This window comes from Diplotaxodon limnothrissa, linkage group LG20 (assembly GCF_057381915.1).
Source record: "Diplotaxodon limnothrissa isolate DT_005_m linkage group LG20, D_limnothrissa_male_GT1.1, whole genome shotgun sequence".
In the NCBI taxonomy this organism is placed as follows: domain Eukaryota; kingdom Metazoa; phylum Chordata; class Actinopteri; order Cichliformes; family Cichlidae; genus Diplotaxodon; species Diplotaxodon limnothrissa.
In genome coordinates, this window is record NC_140615.1 from 21693053 (window position 1) to 21715696 (window position 22644).

At 39.0% G+C, this 22644-nt stretch overlaps 1 protein-coding gene across 1 annotated transcript; it reads right to left on the minus strand.

The window, feature by feature from the left end:
• Nucleotides 1–1403: 1403 nt before the first annotated feature.
• Nucleotides 1404–22143, minus strand: dnmt3ba (DNA (cytosine-5-)-methyltransferase 3 beta, duplicate a). Its single transcript, XM_085345046.1, has 26 exons — nt 22095–22143; nt 20778–20903; nt 19967–20112; nt 19307–19472; nt 17482–19187; nt 15734–15854; nt 14709–14765; nt 14527–14582; nt 14048–14197; nt 11830–11895; nt 11537–11686; nt 11327–11434; nt 9437–9566; nt 9177–9293; nt 9013–9057; nt 8825–8904; nt 8600–8712; nt 5413–5596; nt 4333–4417; nt 3922–4067; nt 3707–3797; nt 3462–3610; nt 3278–3363; nt 2981–3050; nt 2705–2823; nt 1404–1545 (listed from the first exon to the last, which is right to left on the minus strand). The coding sequence occupies exons 1-26, from the start codon at nt 22141–22143 to the stop codon at nt 1404–1406; spliced, it is 4458 nt and encodes a 1485-aa protein (XP_085201172.1).
• Between the last annotated feature and the right edge of the window lie 501 nt (nt 22144–22644).

A 22644-nucleotide genomic window follows, 5' to 3' on the forward strand; every position in this document is an offset into this window, starting at 1 on the left:
AAACACAGGAAATTAACTTTTTTTACTGGCCAGAAAAGAAACCACTGGAAATAAAAAGCCGTATTTCCAACTTTAGTAGACACTGCATGTTCTGACAAAGTCTGACTCGTGTGGCTTATTAAAATACTCAACTTGTCGTCAGTAAGTAGATTCAAAATATTTTTGATCTTGTGTAAGTAAAACTCCTTAAAAAAGACAGAATTGTAGCACAAATGCCCACCTGTGGGGTAAAAATCACCACTATTAGAAGCACCATGGTGGGATTCTTCAGACTGAGTTAAAAAAGTGTTTAAAGATTAAAAAATGTAAGTAAAACACAATAAAATTCATCACAGTAAGAATTAGGTCAGACTTAAAATCCCTGCCTGGAGGATTAAACAATAAAAACATGATAAAATACGGATCACGTAGAAACAAAGCAATAATGGTTTGTGTTCACCTGTAGCTGCAGATTTGAAACCATTGCTGAGGTAGTGAGGAGGCCTGCACCATGAAGGGAGTTCAGCGGCTCTCTGGGACCTTGGACCGGGCTGAGGGTCTACATATTTGTGTCTCATTTTTAAGCAAAACAGGCGAAAGAACAAATTAATCCTATAGTGACTGATTTTAGGCCAGGTAAGGCCAGAGTCAGAAAAGCTGAAGCAAAAGATGTCTTTGAAGTCTCAAAAACATGATTCAGCACTTACATAGCACCATTAGTGTTAATGAAGAGTTTATTCTATAATATAGAAAACTATAGAATGATATTGTGCAGGATTTAGTGTGTTTTGGCTCTGCTGTGGGTCCAGAGGGAAATATAATTGGCTCTTGTATACTTCACTGTAGACATGAAGTTACCACTAACCGTGCATGTTATCAGTTTGAAATCGCTGACACTGAACCATAACAGGAACACTTCCCATGCATCTTTTCACATCATACAGAGTAAAAAACCCCAAAAACCCTGACTGTAGCCTGTCAGACAAAAACATTGCAGTCATATTTAATTAAAAACCTAATTAAAATCAATATGTGGATTTGATAAGCGGCTATGATCTTTCCATTCATGATTAAGGTAAGCAAGGAGACTCCACTGATCCATAAAAGCCCAAAGATGGCTCGCAAACCACTTCAGCTCACTTCATGATGCAGGCCTGTGTTCTGAGCAACATAATTGTTTGATTACAGCAACCTTAAAAAAAAAACCAAAAAGTGTCTGTGCCTGCTGGTGGTGGAGGATCACTGATGACTGACAGATAAAACAAAAAAGAAATGAATTCATGAACAAACTATTTCTAAAAGTCAAAGCTACATTCGGTCCTCTAAAGAGAGACCAGAGAGTTTAAACTAACTAGCAAGGCGGGGCAGGATAAGGCATCAGGTTTACCGCTCCAGCTCTGATGCGAGGATTTGCTTCACAGTTGCTATTCACATTCAAAATAATCCTTCAGGGGGGCAAACAGGTGACGAATCACAGGCACACTCCAGGAGCGACCCAGGACTTTCTGCCTTTGCATCCGGCCCATGTTGTTCACGTCAGTGTAGTGTTTGGGGAAACCAAAAACCCTAAAAAAGGGAAACCACATGGATAGGCCTGTATTTTCTTAAATGTCATAACGCTGTTAATGAAAAGCCTTAATGTTAAAAATCCTCAGATTGGTGCAAATTTTTTCTGATTTGGTTTTTATCACACTGCTGTTAGAGACTGTAAAAGCAAATACAGACTAACAGAGAAGAAAACACTCCCTGCGCATTCTGCACAATAACAAGATACCCTAGTTTGATTCTCGTCATATGCAAACAACTGCACACATGATGACAGGTTGGCCTATGCAAACACAGCTGAATCCATTTCCAGTTAATGTGGGCCGACCTGTGCACACTTCCTTTTAACAGCAAAAAGGTGCAGAGTGAAACAGGGCTGTAATTTCCAGGTTTCTCTCATCCAATCAAATTCTCCCTGGTCTTACAATCGCTGATGTCACATCAACAAACTCCCAGAATTAATTTATCTTTGAACGGACTAAAGAAACACGGACTTTAAAAAAAGCATAATTTGACAACTTTGCAGCTCAGGGTCAGAATCAAAGATGCTGCCTTCTTTGAAGTTTACATCATTGCTCACCTGTCTTGTCTCAGGACCAACTACTAAGCCCAAGTTTCATGTTTAATGCTTTAGGATTTTAATATGAGTATATTAGAATTGGCATATCATATCTGGTCTAAAGTTAGGTACAAACTAGAAGTGATTTACAGTGATGTGGTGACCTGACCATAGAAAGTATCAGCAAAAAAAACAAAACTTCATTACAAAAAAACCCAAAACCCCAAACCCTGAAAACTTAGTCGGTGCTCATTTCACTTCCCGTTGGTTATTTCGCAACTACAGTCGTCTGCAAGTGACCAGCTGTCAGCTGTAAAGCGATGTGTACATGCAACTCAACTGCAGTGCATGTAGCTTAATAAACATTATATGTAACTAGCGTGTACTAGTAGCAGCAGCTACACCCATGTGACGCTGAATGGGAAGAGCTGTGTAAACTAGTGCAGCACATCAACGCTTTGTGGTGGTTTATATTGTTTTGCTTTTAGAAACCATTCAGGCATGTACTCAGTCAGATACTATCAGATGACACACATTAAACACACAAGAATGAAGTCATTATACACTGACATCGATAATGTCCCACTGGGAACAAATCGGTAAATAATTTATTATGCTTACTGTTCCATTTCAGTGCACCACAGGTAGTCTTCCTTGCCATTCATGTCGACGGGCAGCGGTCCCATCTTCCCCTGCCTTATTGAGTTAGACTTTGTTGTGATAGTACGGACTTTGTCAAACTGCAGGGAGAAATGTCAAATTAACAGTGTTGAACACAAAATAATAGTCTCACGATTACACAAAAACTAATATTTTAAATTGTTGCCACACTATTAACCTAAAACTAAATCCAAACTAAACATGACCAATAAAAATAAATAAATAAATGATGTTGACCTTTGCCTGGCGTCCGGATTCCAAACAATCCTGCAGAGTCACCTTGTCGTCTAGAGATGTAGCGAGAGGTCTATAAGAAATCCGAGACAAGAGTGTAAACTTGAGGCCAGTTAGCTTCAGGACTTTTTAGTACCACTCAAAACCAAACAATCAAAACCGAAGAAAAATAAATAAATTAAAAAGACATACAAATTATTTGATTATTGTGGGTCTGTTGAGGTTCTAGTTGCACATTAAAATCCTTGCTATGATCTGCAGTAAGTCAACACAAATATTTTAGCCTGTATTGGTACATACCTGTTCATGCCAGGCAGGTTTCCCCAAAAGTAGCGTGCTCTGTGCGCAGGACTGACTTTTATTGCATCGATAAGAATTGGATTACACTGCAATAGAAGGCAGAAAGCATACATTAGGCATTAAAACTTAATGCAGTCTGACCCTCCACCAGGCTGGTAGCTACCTTTACTTAAAGAAACATTACCTCCAGAAATCTGCAGATATCCGATTTGTCATTGGCACTCATGAAAACCACGTTTTCAAACAACCAGAAAAACGGACGGTTGTCGTCCTCTTTCGGCCTCAACAAGGTCAGTATGCGGTAGAACTCGAAAAAGAGTCTTCCAGTACCCTCTGCAGGATCAACAGGGAAACAATTTTATTTAAAAAGATGACAAATAAACCTTTACTGAGTCTTTATTTATTTATAGAAGTTTAGAAGTTGCATACCAAATAATCCTTTTCGAAGAGGGTTCACCATGGACAGGTCGTTACATGGACTGCCTCCAATCAGAAGATCGAAAGGACCCCATTCGGCCAGCTTTAACACACACAAAGAGACAAACTCACTGAGATAAATTAAGCCATCATATACACAGAACTTAAAAAACAGGAAGGAGTTAAAATACATTTTGAGCATTCACATGTGTCTTGCTTGTACTCACATGTTTCCTTGTAATGGTGCGAACGTCATTGACGTATTCAATCTTTCCCTCGTGCTTGACCATCCCTACAGCAATTGAATCGTCACAAATCTCTGAGGCAATGTAGCGCTCGATCTTAAGGCCCAGGTCTTTGAGCACCAGATATCCTGAAATGATGTTAAAGTAAATGAAATCAAGGGAACAATTAGAAATGCACACATTTTGCCAGTTCAACACTTTTCTAGCTCATTCAGGTCAAACCACTGACCTGATTGGTGGACAACCTACTATATTTTTAATTCATGTTAAATAAACCATCTCCTATTACATTAATACAGATGCCAACTGAACCTTCCAAGGCTCTTCATTAGTATGCACAGACAGAGTGTAATGGGTATTGGCTGAGTTTTCCACACAATGTCATAAACTCACCTGTTGCAATGCCATCAAAAAGCGAGAGCACCTTCATTGGCCTGCGCTGATCAGCAGAAATTGAAGGGTAAACTCTGTGAGGCTCCTGTGGTTAAAAAAATGAATTCGAGTAGCATTTAGAAAAAACGAAATGGCATAAACACACAGATTTAACTTAAATCTTCTTTGATTGGCAGAGCTTAAGAAAAACTAATTTCTCACCCTCAGAGAAAAACAAAATCTGAATATTATCTGACACTGAGGATCTGGAGCTGATCATTAAAAACCCTCAAAGAACAGACTGCTCATTCCAGTAATTAAAGGTGAAAGCAGGTCCATTATTAATAAAACTAAGACGCTTTTAATAAATAATTTCATTAAATATTTGATAAACTATGCTTACACACAGCCAAAGGCAACTGTCTAACATCAAATAATTGCCCCTCTTCCAGCCCCACTTCATGCATACAGTAATGTCCAAATACTCAGAAGTAAGAAACTCCCCAGGTGAAGATGATTAGGACTTCTGGGTCATGTGTAACATTAATTTTAACCTTCAGCAAAATCCTCAAAGGTGTCGACACATCTGACCTTTAACTACCATCTTAAAAAAAACAAACCTGCAGTCACTCAGCCTGCAATGCCTGGTTCATAATCAGTCACATAAACCAGGATTAAAAGGTTTTAACCTGAGTTTAACCAAAATACACTTTAACAATTTGCATTTCGTTGAATGCGACGGGATGTTAAAATTAAAAATAATAATAATAATAATAAAAAAAACAACCCCCACTCCCCCCAAATATCATCATATCGTGAAGGCACACACACACCACGAGGTCATTTTCATTCAAATGAGTCATCCTCTAATCTAGAACAAAATCTCAGTGCTGTTAAATTAACTTGTAATTATAGCACATGTTACCATGCTATAATTACAGTTAATATAAAAATATATATTTAAAAACGCTACATTGACTAATTTAACATCACCTGACTCTCAAATGAAGAAAAAGATCTCTGTATGTTGGGATAAGATCAGACCGTTTGCTTATGAAAACAAAAACTGCATTTCTAATTAAAGATAAGAGCAGCACGTACAAACTCCATTGCGCTGTTGTTGACAAAGAAGTCTTGGACCTTCACACTCCAGTCTGCCCTGAGTTTGAGGTTTCCTTCACACTGTGATGGCTTGCATATGTAGCAGCTCCACGGATCGACATCTTTCAGCTTATCAAAGGTTTCTGGGCCCACCAGGATGTTCAGACAGTCCTTACAGTAACATCTGGGAGACAAAAATAAGAACATCAATCTCAGAAAGTTGATTCTGGTTATTTGGATTTAACGTTTTCAGTGTGAGAAACTTTTTGCCACTCATCCAAGTGATGAAGACAGAAGAGAGACTGAAGACTTTTTTTAGAGGCTGACGAATCATAAAATGAAACTCAGGGGTTTGTAAACTGATACAAAGACCTTAAGAGAGGTGAGGGGGTAGGACATGAGATAAAGGGAGAGGTTAGTGAATGACACTTTGACGTACATCTTCTCTCATTTGGTGGACTCACAGGTTTTACTCAATAGTATATACATCCACCATATTAAAAGGCAGTGGACACAACAGACCAGCTGTTGTAAGTTGTTTTTAAAGGCCCCTGTTTTTATTTAAAGTCAGCATAGGCATATTCAGCAGACAAGTGCCACCAAGGTTCAAGGTTCTTTATTTGTCACATGCATAGTTATACAAGTATAACACACAGTGAAATGTAGCCTGACACACTCCTCGACATGTTCAAAAATGGGGGGGGGGGGGGGGGGGGGGGGGGAGTAGAGGAAGAACATTATATAAAATATATATATAGTATATACACTGGGTGAATGTGCAGTAGTAGCAGCAAGCAGGTGAATTCTGTACATTAATATGAATAGTCTGACTATTTTACAGGATAGACAATATAAACATATTTAAAATTAAAGGAATTGAAATGTACATTGTGCCTTGGTTTAGAGTGTCTGGAAGAGTCCTGTCTCAGTCAATTATAGATGATGTGAGAGGGCGGGTGTGTGTGTTTAGGGCCCAGATGGCTTGGGGATAGAAGCTCCACCAAAGACATGTCCAATATCCTCAGTTTCCATGAAAACTAGTTTGTCATACAAAAACATTACTTTTGTAATCCATCCTGATGTCATTGTGCATCACAAAAGAAAAATAAAACAACCTGACATGATGATACTCCTGGATATAGTGACTTGGCATAAAATGAATGACATCAAACTCCTTCTTATGACCACAGAAGTTAAACTTTAAAATTGATACTTTTATTTCTTTCCCACTATTAAATAATCTAGTGATATCCGTCTCTCATAAATGGATATAATAAACAGAAACTGAAAGCAGGACCTAAAGTGAACTATTCATGATGGCGTTTTAGCTGAATAACTGGGTAAAGTATCATGTGGTCAATTAAAATATAAATGACTGAAATAAGCAGTCCATACCGTAGTTGATCACTTCAGCCCTGGAAATATAGTGCACCAATGACAGACTCAAAAATCTGGATTCGCCCAGTTTCAAGTGAACCTGAAGAAGCAACCACATCAACTTAGGTGTGGATAACAGAGCCATCATTCAGGAGAAATAAAAGTGTTTATAACAATATCCATCCATCAAGCCTCCAATGAAGCTAGACTGAAGTAGCAGCAGACTAAGCAGGATATGCTATATGTCCTTCAGTCCAGCAACACTCCTAGGAGATCCTGGAGGATTCTCAGGCCAAATGTCCAATTATGGAGATACATTACCTCTCCAGTAGGGGTGGGCGGTATAAACGGTATACGGTAGAAACGATATGGATTTGGCCAATGGTAGAGATTTTGACTATACCATCTTACTGCGCCTATTTTGGTCGAAAGCATGGCAGCGGCTGCAAGCATGGAGCTTACAGGTCTGTCGACATCGGTCATATGCACCTTGTTTGGGTTTAAGCAGCCGGATGTTGAGCAGAAAAATATCATCTGCAAATTATGCCGGGTGACAGTAATAGCAAAGAGAGGATATACAAGTAATTTGTTTTATCACCTTAAAACCAAGCACGCTTTGGAATATGAGGAAAGCCAAAAACTGTGCCTTCCACAAACGCCCAGTCAGTCAAGTGCAAAGAAAAAAAAGTGGCTGTCGTGGCCCTACGACATTGATATTTTCCAAGCCTTTACCAAATGCACTCCATATGAGAAAACAAATCAGTGGTGGATATCACACATGCCATTACCGTGTACTTGTGGTGCCTTTTCTTACAGTGGAGAAAAGCGGCTTTATGATTAAGACACTTGATCCATGTTATGAGGTACCTGGTAAAAAACATTTATATATATCTATATCTATATACCCACCCAGTCTAACCAGATGCCCAAATCACCTCAGCTGGATCCATTTGACCAGCAAGAGGAGCAGTTCTGCTCCAAGCTCCCATCAAATAGCTGAGCTGCTCACCCTGATGCTGACCATTGCCACCATATACTCTTTCAGTCATTTGGATCTTGTGACCATAGATGAAGGTTTTAATAGACATGGATTCACATCAAAAGCTTTGCCTTTTGGCTCAGCTCTCTTTTTACGATGACAGCACAATACAATGTGTGCAATGTTTGTAGTAGGTAAACGGATGTACACAGAGTGGACCACAGGAAACATTAGTGAAGCCAATGTTACAGGTGAGGTGAACTTAGTGACTTTACTGCAAATATTATAAAAGCTTCCCAATGTCTAAATACCTCTCTTCTGATTATAGTTTTCTGATTCAGAAGAAGCAACAAGGGTTTATCCAGTGTGCTTCGGCCTCTGTGAAATTCTTTTTCATCTCCCCTGCCCTGCAGGAACAATGCCTTTTGTGTATTCTGAGACCACAAAACACATCGGCAGTGTCTCTGTAGCAGGATCAAACAACAAGAACAACATAATTTTGATGAGCAAATGTGAAGTTTTAGTGGTTTAATGATGCCAGGAGGAAGACTTTAAACTACTTGCATGTTTCAAAAGATTATGGAAACTTTAGCCTGATCCAGTCATCTCAAAGTTGTCTCATGGAACAGGCCAATAAAAGTCAGTTTGTCATGAGCAAGTTCATGAATCCATCATCAAGAGGTTCTCTCAGATATTTCTGTAACAGTCTGATATTAACAGCTGAACTTTGTTTTGCTTATTGAAATGTTTTTACCTAAGCGAAAGTCACATCGAGAAACCATAAATATCAATATGTTTGCATGTGAAAAAGAAAACCTGTGGAATTTTTACCTGCAGCAGCTGGGATTGCCACACAGAATGACCTCTAAGCCTGCACAGCACACAGTGCAGTACGACTGGTAGCCGTCGTCATCGTAGCGATACAACGTTTCTGTGAAGTTTGCCTGTAAAAATAAGGTTGTTTTCAGATTTTAATAGAGGACATCCTTCAGATAATGGCTAAATTTAGACACAGCAGGCTGTGGGAGAAACAGAATCTTTGTGTTATTACATTACCTTGCATCTTAGACAAAGACCACCTTTAAATAATGGGTGCTGGACGTCAATATCAGTTGATCCACAACACAAACAAAAATCTAAAAAAAAAAAAAAAAAAAAAAAAAAAAAAAAAAGAGAGAGAAGAAAGTTATGTTTATATCAGTGGTTTGAAATCAAGTGTCTTCCATATTAGCTAGAGAACTTACCTTCGATTGTTTTTCCCTTTTCTTTGACGCCTTCTATTATTGATTCTGTAATGAAATATTCACATGAAATAAAAATAATGATGGCAACAAAATCAGTTGCTTCATTTAGTAGTTTCCTTACAAATATCTCTTTACAAGCACAAAATAAAAAAAATAACATTCACCTTTGTTATAGATGATGGCGGGGACATTTCCCTTATTTTTTAAAACATATTTTCTTTTCGCCGGAGGCGGGACGTCAGACAGAGTCGAGTCAGAGGATTGACCGTGTGGAGAAGAGTCTTTAAGAGGCAGAAAACAAAGAACATTAAATAACTTGGATGTTTTTAAGAAACATATTTGGCACCAAGAAGAGGGAAGAAGGAAAATAAAATATGGTGCTTTATAAAGAAAGTAAGAAAGAATTAAAAATAAACAGACACACCAACAGGTATAAATCCATCAGGTCCTGTTGGCAGAAATCCTTCAAAAGCCCAGTCCAACATCAGTTTCAGCTCTTTTTCTTCATTGCCTTGAGCCTCAGGAAAAGACTTTCCACACCTCTCACCTGCCAACTGCAGATTATACATGTCATCAAAATCTGGAGTATGGTACAAGTACATTAAACAAGGTTCAGCAGCTTGATGCTACGACACATGAAACGGTCACTCTGTTATTTAATTTCCATTGTAATATGCCCTCCTGCTTTTAACCTCATAACATTCACTGACCTGAATATACAGTAAGTAGAGTGAAAACAGACATCATCTGAAAGTGCATCATCGAATGATTCAAACACTTAACATGAGCTCACAGCAGCGATAATTCCCCACTTTGTACCAAGATTGATTACACAGCACAACTGTTTTTAGCGACATCTACAAGGACACATATCTGAGTCCAACAAACACAAGCCTTTAGTGTTTTTGTAATAAAAGGTTGCTCAGTCAGTTTGTTCCTTTTAGCAAATGTTTTGAAATCAAGCCACGGTTTTAACAGACCTACTGAACGAGTAACTTCAATAGATAACCATTTATACCTATACTTGACTTGATGTAGTCTTTTCCTAAGAGTCCAGTCACACCAGTTTGGCGACCCAGTGGTCACTTCGTAAATATCTGCACTCCATGAGCTGTTGGCAAGCGGCTTCAAAGGGGTGCATGCTGTTGTCAGTACAAAGTGCTGCACCAAACACCAACTTTGATTGGTTTGGTCATTAGCAGGTTGATGCAGTGATTCATAATTATGTGTGGAAGATTTCGACTTGTCTGCAAACACACTCTAACTACTCCCTAAGTGGAAGCAGAACTGTGACGAGTACAAGACAAGCCACAAATAGTGACATTTCGCTTTCAAAGTAAAAGCTGTGTCTTTTGAAACGTGTTGGTTTCAGGAGGCACAACTTTCACCTTTCCAAGCTTAGTGGTTAATTAACGAGTGCTTAAAGAGAAGTTGGCGTCTTCCATGCAACTACAGGTGACTGGTGACTATGGCCATCTTCTAGTGACCAAAGCAAACACAGTTGTTTTTGGTGCAGCACCCTCTTCCACTTTCAAAAGGTGACAACCGGCAATCACTCACCAAATGGTTAGGGAATAAATAATGTTGAACCCATGGCAACAGGAGGTTGCCAGGTTGCTCTTTCATGGAGCTCATGAGCATCTGATGAACTAAACCTGAAATGTTATATCAGCCTGAGATGGATAATGAAATTAAGATTTGTGATTTCTTGAGGTTTTAAACTTTTTACCATAAGTTATTCCCCATTAGAACTACATTAGTTTGGTTTAGCAACACAAACTAATATGTCTGAAGGTTCTCAGTCATCCGGGTCATCGTAGTCTAAGGAGCTTGGAAAGAAAAGGGTCTTTGAACAGAGGCGTTGGCTTGTGACACCAAGTCTCTGCCATCTATAATCCAGTTTTGAGATCCCTTCCTAGACGCCTTAATGCCCACCCACATCCTGGGCCAGTTGACCTCAGGAAATCACATCATAGGGTGGGGCAAGGTTTCACAATGAGCTCACCCGATAGCGACCTACACCCGTCTTCACACCTTGGCTCGTGTGATAAGGTAGAGGATCATTAGGGGGTCCATTGTCCCTCTTGGGTGGACACTCCCACAGGGTGTAAATCTGGGACTCTCCACCATTTGACCCTAGAACTGAAGAAGCTTCTCGGATGAGAGGTGAAACGTCTTCAAGCAACTTAAAGAAGTAGTTCAGATGCTTTTCTTTCCAAGCTCCTTAGACAAACTAATATGAATATAATATGAAGATAAATGGAAAATGAAAGACAACACAAAACATAAAGTAGTATAAAACATTTAAGACTACCTCAAGGATTTGGTAGATTGCTTTCTTGTATATGGGCAAGCTGGCAAAGGAGTTTTTGCAGAAGCACCTAGTGAAGGCAGCAAATGGCGTAAGACCCTCAGTGTATACCTGCAACAGAAAGAAAAAATCAGATGTAAACAAAATCTGAGAATTGTTTCTGCATCATGAGCAAATAATGCTCAGCTTACAGTTGTGCATTGTAATTCTAACCTCTGAGAACATCCCATCTCCAAACCACTCCACCCTCCGCATACCCACAGGAGCACACTTGGTTTTCCATGGCACCACCATCCCAGGCCACCAGTTAAACCCCTTAACCTTACCCCACACCAGCACTCCTGTAAGAAACCCTTTACCATCCTGCAGCAAAAATACAAAAACAAAAGCAGATTCACATTTTCTTATAAACAGACACTTTATATGATTCAACTGTCAATGCCTCTGTATGCATCTGTTGTTGGGGTTTTGTGTGTTTCTTTGAAATAAAGCAGCAGTAACATTACCTGGTAGGCCGGTTTACGTCGTGCTCTGGTTGGTGTGTGTTTATTGGGCGTTGAAGAATCTTCCGACTGGAAATCAACCACATTTAGGTAAAAAAAGAAGTCAAAGAAGTAAAAGGTAATGTATATTTTTAGAGGATGAACAGCGTCTTTCTTTAAAAGAAAAACAAAGGTTGTGACTGTAATCATACTAGAATTGCATTTGTGGTACAATGTGTTAAAATGAAGGTACGGAGCAAGTGTTAAGATTCATTCATTCGTTTTGTTTCATGCATCATAATATACTCTAATATGATTACGGTAATTAAATTGTGATTGAGAGTCTTTTACTGTAATTTTAATTTCAATATTATGGAAGGTTTAATAACTGGACAACCTCATTCCCCCTTTAACCTTTTTTCTAATCTGACCTCAGGTGAACAAAGCGAATGATGAAACTGAATGAAATGAAGTTAGATGTGGGACTAGATTCTAATCAGTTTTTCCTCTCAACAATTTCTCTCCCTCAACTTTGTTAGTGCTGTGTTTTTGTTTTTAGTACTCCAAATCACAGATTTGTTTTCCTTTTTCAAATTAAGAGTCCTCTCCAAAATTAGCTGCTACTGACTGACTGACATCTAGTTTCACTGTCAGGTATCAGGAACTGCTGGTGTTCCTTTGTGCTGAAGTTAGTCATAATTGACTTCTGTGCTTTAAAACGTTTCTTTGTCTTCCTCTTCTGCTCTGACGCTGCTAAATATCTCAGTCTATGTGAACTTTACTTTACCAAAGTAAAAGTAAGACTTTTAAAAACCTTTGTAATTTAGGATTTCAAAGAATTTCATCAAATGTATGAGATATGAGTGACAAAATCAAACTTATCAAAAATGTTATAAAATGATACAGTTTTACATTTAACTGAAAATATGCAACTGTTGGGCAAAGAAAAAGAAGCAGAAGAGGCTAAAAGCATGTTTAGTGGAGAGATCATGTTAGTGAGGGCAGCTGAAATCGTTTGGACACATGCAGAGGAGGGATAGTGGATATGCTGGACAAAGGATGTTGAAGCTGGAGCTGCCAGGCAGGAGGAAAAGAGCAAGATGACAGACGAAGCTAGGGATAAAGTGAGATGGAAGCAGATGATCTGTGGTGACTCCTAAAAGGAGCAGCTGAAAAAAGAAGAAAATTATATCTTCATGCTGAAGGTGGGAAATGAATTTCCAAGTGCCCCACCATAATCTCACAATCAGCCGTGTCCGCACAGAAGTAATAAAAGCTGCATTTACACAGCTCTACTTCTGCCCCCACTATGCACCAGAACAGTTTAAGCAGCCAGGCCTAACAACTTTTCTGGCCAAAATCCCCTAACAATAACATGCATACTGAATTCCTATCTATGTCTTTGAATTAAGCAATTTGAACAAAGTCAGGAACATGAGACCAATCATGGGCGTGTATCAGTATAAGCAAGGTAAGGAGGTCCATAACAAGACATCTAGTTAGCTGGCACTAATAAGAAAAGGGATCCATTTTCTAGAATATCGGGAGTGGTTTTCCCATAAAGGATCTCATACTCTCTGTTTACATTCATCCTGTAATTTATTGCCATCTTTTGGCTATTGTCTCTGGATGGAAGCTACCATGAATTTGTTGTTCCTGTAATTTTCGTGGTCATGTCCCGTTTCCTGTTGTCAAAGGCCCATTCTCAGAAAGCTGAAAGTGGAAAGGAGCATTTTTTGCAAGTTCTGACATGCAGAGCGTAGGTAAACTTTTACGGCGGACCAATGGGAGACAAATGTGCTAGTCATACTGCCACCGGCTTAGCTTCCCTGCTCTGTCAATAGTAACACCGCATGTATCTAACGCACAGATCTCTGAGGTAATTAAGCATCTACAAGACACCAGCAGAAATCGAACAAGCAAAATTAACTTAAGGATGCAGTTTGAAGCAGATTTGTATCATTCCTTCAGCACATTAAAAAGGAAGACGCTCACATTTCAGATTAGAAGACGATCAACTCCTTGTTCAAGCGGGAACATTTTTTATTCAATATTATCAATATTCAGATAATTTCGCTCTTACTCAAGTAGATATTTTTGTCAACTAATGTCTGATGTTTTATTACTTTTGAAATTTTAAAATCAGGAAGCTCAAAGTTTTTTTGTTTTTTTTTTGTTCACTTTTAAATTCTAGCATTTTATGGCCCAGTGGTATTTTGGTAGTATACTCGAGTACACCTACCACATCATCTTGGGACCCCAGTTCATTTTTGCTGTCCTTATCAAGACCTACGGGTTTGGACCAGGTGTTATCACCAGCCTGAAACACTGTACGGGTCTTTGGCTTCTGGCGCAAGCTGCTCTCCCAGCCAAAATTCCCCCTAATGGTCCCCTGAGAGACAGCATACTCATTACACACAAAAAACATGCACATGCAAATGTTAACCAAAACACACGCACATACACGCCCTCATATAGGCAAACTCCACTTCATCTTCCTCATTTTGGAAACTATGAAGGGCAACAGGGTGTTAGTACATGACAGGGACTTAAGAGAGAAATGCAAAAATAAAACGTTCAGCTATTATGTCACATTTTAAACTTCACATAATTTACCATTCAAAGGCTGAATAGCCATATCATCTGCCCATAAGTCTAAAATGTTTTAGAGCAGTAGATCAGAAAGCAGAGGATTAACAGAGAGAAAAAAAAATCTTTTACCTCTTTCCATAAGGCACCATTCACTCCAAGTTTATTTTCATATCCATCACCTGGCTCTTTAGAAACAGTATTATATTATTGTTTTTTTTAGTGCACTGCTTTCAATCTACAAAATAAACAACATGATATTTTAAAATGTTGTACATCAGGCAGCTAGAACTGTAAAGTTTTTTTCCCTTTACCTATTTTTGTAAGGCGGACTTCACATGGTTTCACTTTCAAAGGAAGGCCATTCTGACCTAGAACATGAATGCGCAGAGTTAAATATGCAATCACTCCCACTCAACTTCTTTTACATTTAAATCAGATCATCTCAAAGCTGCAGTTGGAAAAGAATTACATCAAAACTTTAGTGTTGTTGATGTTGTTTGATTGTTTCAACTATTAGTGAGGCACCGTGTCTGGACACCAGCTGTATTTGTAAATGCTAGAAAGGTCCAGTCTGCTTTGATACCAGATCAGAAGAGTTCAAAATAAGGGGGAATGCTCATTTGTTTTTTCCTTATAATACATCTCCACCCAGCTCCCTGGAGACCATATCAGAAATACAGTGGGGCAAAAAAGTATTTAACACTTAGAGTCCCCCGAGAGCAGCAGTGCCCAGCCTTCTACCTTTCTACCTTTAAAACCCGCCTTCCAGCCAAATGGCTGGTAGGTGTTTAGCTAGGCTTTAGCTTCAGCCAAGTGGAAGCTAAATTGTCTAGTCATTCATATGTAAATTAGGTAATTAGGTAAATTCTTTACAAATCCTACCATGTGAATTCATGGATTTTTTTTCACATTCTGTCTCTCACAGTTGAAGTGTACCTCTGGTGCAAATTACCGCCCTCTGTCATCATTTTAAGTGGGGGAACTTGCATAATCGGTGGCTGACTAAATACTTTTTGCCCCACTGTATGTTGTAAAACCGGTTTGTGGATTACTCTTGTTTGTTCTTTGTATGTCCACCAGTCTACCAGAGAGAACAGGGAAGTTAAACATACGAAGAGCTGAAGTGAAACCAAATGTGGGGAAAAAGTATCCACTGCAGGCACTCTCCATACTTTCCACACTGTATGTTTTGATGTATTTTAAGACCTCTTTCATTCCTGCTAAACTCCACAAATTAAGCAAATGATTATGATCATCTCGTGCATGAAAGGTTATTTGTTTATGAGGTTATCATTTAAAACTCAAATTAGGTGGAAATTTAACACGCTCCTCTTACCTCGTGTGCGAACTTGATAGTTCTTGCTGCTGTCAGAGAAAGTGTCAGACGTAACATCCAACTCACTTTCTGTTAAGGCTTCACTGTCAGAGACTCCACAAACATGATCATTCTCCAAGGCCTTAAAAACAACATAAAGACAGCACCAAGTGGAAAAAATTAAAAGGAAACGAGTAAATTTTGCACCTTTATTATTCCAGTATGACATTGATATGCTGGCATAATAAAGGTTTTGTTTATAGGCCCTTTTAACCCAGATATTTCCCTCCTAATTCTTAACTTTTATTTATTTTAATGCTGTCAGCGTTAATCTAGTTAAAATAATGTTATCAGCTGTCAATGCATCGTACTAACACGTTGATGCCGCCCAGCCCCACCCACGAGGCGATCCGCAGCAACTCGTTAACAGAGATTTGCTGTGTTATTGCAGTTATGGCGTTAATGTCATTTTAACAAGATTAACGCTTATAGCACTAATTTATTTCTCTTCAATTTATCAATTTATCTTTTCCACCGCTATGTTTTTCAGTTCCTTCTGGGCTATCCAGAAGCATTCCTGAGCCACACAAGCTATAATCTCTCCTCAGAATTCTGGCTCTACCCTGGGATCTCCTCCCAGTTTGTCTGGAAACCTCCAAATGGAGGCTTCCTCCTGATCAGATGCATGGCTGAGTCCTTTTGTTTCAAAGGAGCAGTGATTCTACTCCTCTGAATCAAACCTTAGTTTGATTTGATACCGTTTTAATTCTTGGGGATTTTACCATTTCAACAGTTTTTTTTTTTGTCAAAGGCCCCACTCGTGAATGGGGCCACACATTGGACTGATGTTTTATCGTTTCATTTGCATCTCTGTGATATTCAAATTTGTGCTCTAAACTCTTCTCACCATATGCCTTTCAAAATTGAAACTTCTGCACCCAGAGAACCTGTCAAACCTCTTTGCCTGCATGTAGATCCCGCATGATTATTTCTGCTACGGCTGGACATTTTTATTGCGTATCAGAACACTAATCTTGCCCTGTCTTTGGACAGGTATCTCCCTCAGTTGCCTTCTGTTCATCTGTTTACTTTCCTACTCTACTTGAGTAAATATCCTGTCACTCAGGCTACTGGAAGGATTTGTAGCAGAGCTGATAGGAAATTAAGATTTCCTTTGATATGTTAAAGGAAGCTCTAACAAAAAGATCAAACTTGATTAAATATCATCTCTAACAACTGCCATACACCCCATGTTTGATTTAACACCAGTAATACCATTATCAATCCCACACCAACTAATTCCAGAGAGTCCAGCTATATGTGATATTTTTACTCTGATCTCTGGTCAGTGTTTGCTGTTTTTAAATATACCTATAAATAGTTTGAGGTGAAACTCATTTCAGCCATTTCTATTTGCTACTTTATTCTGTCACAACCCAGAGCTTATAATCACAGGCCAGCTCTACCTTCACCACAACAACAGGTACAACACCCGCATTACTGCAGTGGTGCACAGGTAAAGTGGGTGCAGCACCAGTGTGCCATTCAGTTGCTTTCACATCACTGTAAACAGGACCTTGAGATATTCAAAATCATCCCTTGAGACACCAACTCTTACCCTAAACCCACAGGAAGCAATCCACCATTTTTTCTTAATCACATATACTTTTTCAACTGATTCATGTTTACTTGTTGTGCAGAACTTCGTTAACATTTGTTGTGTGTAAATGTCTATATGAACAAACTTAACTGACTAAACATTCACATACCTGAGTAAAAACCTGCTGCGCATCCAGCGGAGGACATGGGAAAGACAAAAGGATCAAAAGAAGCTTCCTGAAGATTGAGGCTGGCTTGGTGTCATTCAGTATGTTTTCCAGTGAAACCACAGCTGCGCTGCCCTTCCCTCCATCCTCGGCCTCTCCCTCCTGAGCCTTCTGATACTCAAGGAATTCATTCGTGAGCTGTTTGACTTCCTCAGGGAAGTTGCAGATTCCCAGCTTGGTGCCCAGCTCCCCGACTGTTTCCTCTGTCACTTTCAGCCTGCTCTGTGAGTTCAGCAGCTGAGCGATGCCCTTCAGCACTGAGTCATTTAAAGGCAGCTCCTCTGCGATACAACCAGTGAGTGCAATATAAAATGATAATACATCCTCCTGTAATAGTGGCAGTGCCTCAGCAGCTTCAGATGTTTTCAGAAAGTCTTCCACAGTTTTTTTACCCAGACAGAGTTCAGAGCTTGGCAGGTGGAAATTCTTGTTCTTAAGAATTTGGACATCACGTTCAATGAGGAAACGATCAGCAGCCTGTGGACTGAGGAAGTAGGAGGTGTAAATGGAAATCAGACTATTGGCTTCTTCTAGAATAAGCTCAATATTAGTACCAAAAGCTTCCTGTGTTTTCCTCTGAAAACTGTGCAGAGGCTCTAAGGCCTGCTGCAGGAACATAAACATTGCCTTAACTTTGGGATCATTAAGCTGAGAACAGATGGACTTAGTCTTCTCATCTTCATTGCAAGAACTAAAGTACAGTGTGAGATCGGTCCACATTTCCAATATTTTTGTGACCAACAGACAAACTCTAAAGCAGCTGGTGTTGGTGTGAAGCGATGCGCTGTCATTGCTGACATCTGAGTCAAAAAGATCTTTGAGGTTTTCATTCTTTGTAGAGCAGGCAGAGTAGTGTTCATGGAGGTCTACCATCAGTTCTTGAACCTGATTGGAGAGCTCCTTGATGGCAGCACGACAAGCAGCATCAGCGATGGTGTACAGGCCTCCTAAGGTTACGATGTTTGCGTTGAGTTCCCTGAGTTTAGAACAGATTTCCTCTGTGGCTGAACCATTGCCAGTTAGATAAACAGCAGTGAGATTATCAGTGGATAGCCCAAATTTCTTCAAGCTATCCACAACTGCTGCTGCAGACTGATCTCCTGCACCGTCCCCTGCCTGAAGAGCATCCAGAAATCTGATGCAGCGACTAGAGGCTTCAACATCAAAAAACCCAACAAGCAACACAGAGACTGCTTCATCTTTTCCTACAGGTACCCCTCCATAAATGTATAAACAGTAAGGAGTGTTTTCGCAGGCAGATATGATATCTTTGGGGTACTGTGATCCCAGCTTACAACGCACAAAATGTCTATATCCCTGCTGACCTTTAGCAGATCCAGTGTAACAGTGATTGTAAATAAACTGGACAGCTTCATCACTGCAAGGCAGCGACTCAGTGACCTGTGTTCTTGCACCACATCTTTTCTTCGCAGCCCTTTTCCTGTGTTTGGTTGTTTCCACATGGCGCTTAAGTTCAAAAAAGCCTTTGTTAATAGTGCTAAGGTCAGTACCACAGGAGGAACAGTAGGTATAGTTGTCTCCGCGAGAACTGCGCTCAGCCCAAGCAAAAACATCATTCCACTTCTCGCTGTAAGGAAACCTTTTAGTCGTTTTGCTGTTTTCCTCCGTGTCAGACTCTTTAGATCTCTCTGGTAAAACAGAGAAAACAAAAACATCACAGCAGATGTCCTATAACTGTGGTCCTCAAAACACATTACAGAGACTTATTCCTTTACCAAAGTGAAAGAAAATCTTGCATGACAATTACCTGACTTAGGAGACACCAAAATAGGGCTGATATCACAGCTGTCACGAGCTTTCACAGCGTCATAATCATTACTTTTCACATTTTCTGCGTAGAAGCCCTTGAACCACTTGAGGAACTTAATGTTGCTGTTAAAATCCCCTTTTATGAGCTTCTCAACTGGAATTTTCTGTATCAGGACAAAGAAGACAAAATAACATTTATAAACACTATATTGTAAAACTCATTACTGAATAAAGTTTTCTTCAAAAGACATATATCCACTGTTATACTTACAAGGAATTGCACATTTCTTTCATAGCTAGTAATTATTATTATTATTATTAAAACTATTGATGTTTGTGGCACAAGCATGAATAAATTAACAGTTTTAAAAAATATTTTATGTTACAGATATAATATGCTAAGAATTTAGTAAATGTGTATCTTGACATTTTTGGAAAGCTAGACCTTCAATATTTCTGCATATATAAATTTTAAATTTGTAAGCAGAGTGCAAAGAAATTTAGGTAAGAAAGTAGTGATGACTTGCTGATTTGTAGACACAGTGTAAAGACATTAATAGGTAATGACAATGAGAAATTAATAACAAAATGTATTAAAACAAATGCATGAGCTAAGACACTTTAATGCTATTCTAGTAGAGAACTAATGCATACCTACCTTTGTGATACCATTTGTGCTGAAGGCCTCATGGAGTAGTCTGAAATTGTGCTTACAGTCGTCCTCACTTTGTGCATCAAACTTCACCTTGCTCATGTCAATAGATCCAGGAAAAACACAGTCCATCATCTGACAGTGGCACGCACCTATCAGATCACACACATAGACAAGTTATGTTAACAGAGGGAGAATCGTTGTTTTTTTTTTTTAAAAACTACATGGTCCACAGCAGTTATTCTAGCAGAAACAGGCTATTTTTATTTAATGAACAACACTTTATCATCAGCATCTCAGTAACCAATACATGTACACTGTGTTCTCTGGAGTTGCTTCAAAATATGACATAAGCAGTTTAACTTAAGGCCAGTAAAAGCTTGGCGGGGTTACAGAGCTGTTCAGTCTCTCATTTGCACTTAGACTTAATCTAAAGTCTAAGATTAATGTTGCAACCCAGTACCGCGGCAAAATGTGTAAAAGTCACGCCAGTCCATTATTAACACACTTACACATAAATACATATAAGCTGCAGAGCTTATTTGTTTCCAGTAATTGGAATGTACTTAACACATTTTTTGTTCATTACCGACTTCGAGGCTTTTCTCTCCACCTACTGGTAACGCAATTTCTGCATGCAGTAATGGAACTTCTGCATGCATGTCTATTTCACGTTTTTTGGAAAGGCAAAGTGTGGAATGGACACGGTGAAACGGCACATCTATTACATTTTGCTGTGATATCGTGTTGAAGGTTATTAAAGTGGGCTAAGCCAGATGCATAGAAATATATTGGACTATTCATACTGATGAATCACCTGAACCCATCTCCTCCACATTTTTGAAGTTTGTCTTCAGCAGACTGTTGATCCATTTCAAATAAAAATATTTATCAGTTGAGGAGTCTGAGGTCCTGACCACTGTGCTCTCCATCTTGCAGCTCTCTAGAAAAACAAAACAAAAAACACAAAATACATTTGGATAAAGCCAGAGAGAATATTAACACACAAAGATTAGCGCGCCAAAACTAAAACTGTTATAGTATTTCATGGCTATAATCCTTATATTCTTTCTATATACACATTTACCATATACCATAAGTAAAACCAGAGACGTAATAAGACAGAGACATGGAACTCAAAGAATCACGAGCTTAAAGCTACAGGAGAGTTTAGCAGAAGTATTCCTTCCAGAGAATAAGATTTCTTAAAAACAACAACAACAAAAACATATTAATAGGCACAATGTGATACATGTGTGTCCTTTTAATCTTCTGACTTTACTGTTGATTCTAAAAGTACAATATTTATTTTAAATTTCCATTGTTTTATGAGATATTTTGCTTCATTATATCATAACTATATTACTTTATAATTATTTAAATATATTCTTTCACTTTGTGTTTACTTTACCTTCAATTTTTAAAATACATGTGTTGTCAGACTGCACTTTATCCTACTTAAGCTATTTTGTTAGAGGCTGTTTGCCTCAATTCCGGGGAGCTGTAACAGGATCTTTTGGATTACAATACATTTTAAAAAGATGATCATGTGACTGCAGAAAACTTTCTACAGTTGTTTCTTCTCTGCTCAGATACTTGTTGCCATTTCTGTTTGTTTACTTGATCTTTGGTTGTTTCAAGCAGTTTTATTACCTCTATAGACCAGTCGTTAAAAAAAGTAGAAGTTACTTTTTCCTACACCTCTTTAGGGCTACCGGATAACTTAGCCGCTAGCTAAATTAGCAAGTTAGCCGTTAGTGGGGGTAGCCGCAGCGACAGAAGGCGCACAAATGTTTCGTGAATGCTTTGCTTCTCGCCATGTTTTTGTCGGTAGGACGTCTCGATTGTAGAGACGTGTCTGTTGGAGCACACTGTTAAGTCAATTTTAAGCCTATCCGAAGATGCAGTCATTTCATTTAATCTGACTGCAGCTGAACATGTCGGCTTCGTGTTTGAATGAGCTCACTTTCCCCTCAAAGTCCGACCCTCCACTTTCAACAAGGCGAAAGTCTGAATGACCCGGTCATAACAAGAGACACGGCGCACAATATTTAATATTCATGTAAAACAGACTTTGCTTTGACAGCAGTAGGTATGCACAGTAACATTTTATACAACTGACTCGTTTTCTTACCTACAATACAATCAACACACAACACGGGGCCAGCGTGCAACAACGTCATCTACACACAAGGGTGAGAGGGTGACCGTGTCACGTGGCTTTCAATCATTGCTAAAAAGTGATAACCTACTCCCACTGTGACGGACCGCTGACGCTAATGAGCTTAAGACTTTTGGGAAAAACAAAAACTAGGGCCACTTAACACATCATGAGAACAGACGTGTTATGAACGAAACCTAACCTCAACTAAAATTAACGAACAACGCATATGTATTGAGCCCAAGATAGTGGTTTTACAACTTGAGCACACAGGACGATGATCTTGTGATTATCCTTCAATCTACTACTGGAAATCGGAAATCGCAATGCATTCTGGGATGTCGCCCGCCGCCATGTTGTTCACGCAAAACCAAAACAAAGGTAGATGCTAACAGATTATGAAGACTTTGGTTTTTCAGTTATGTAAATCAGTTTAAATTTTTATTTCATAATTTCATAACATAACACTGCATACACATTTATAAAGCGTAAAGTTGTACACAGTACTTAATATTTACTTAAT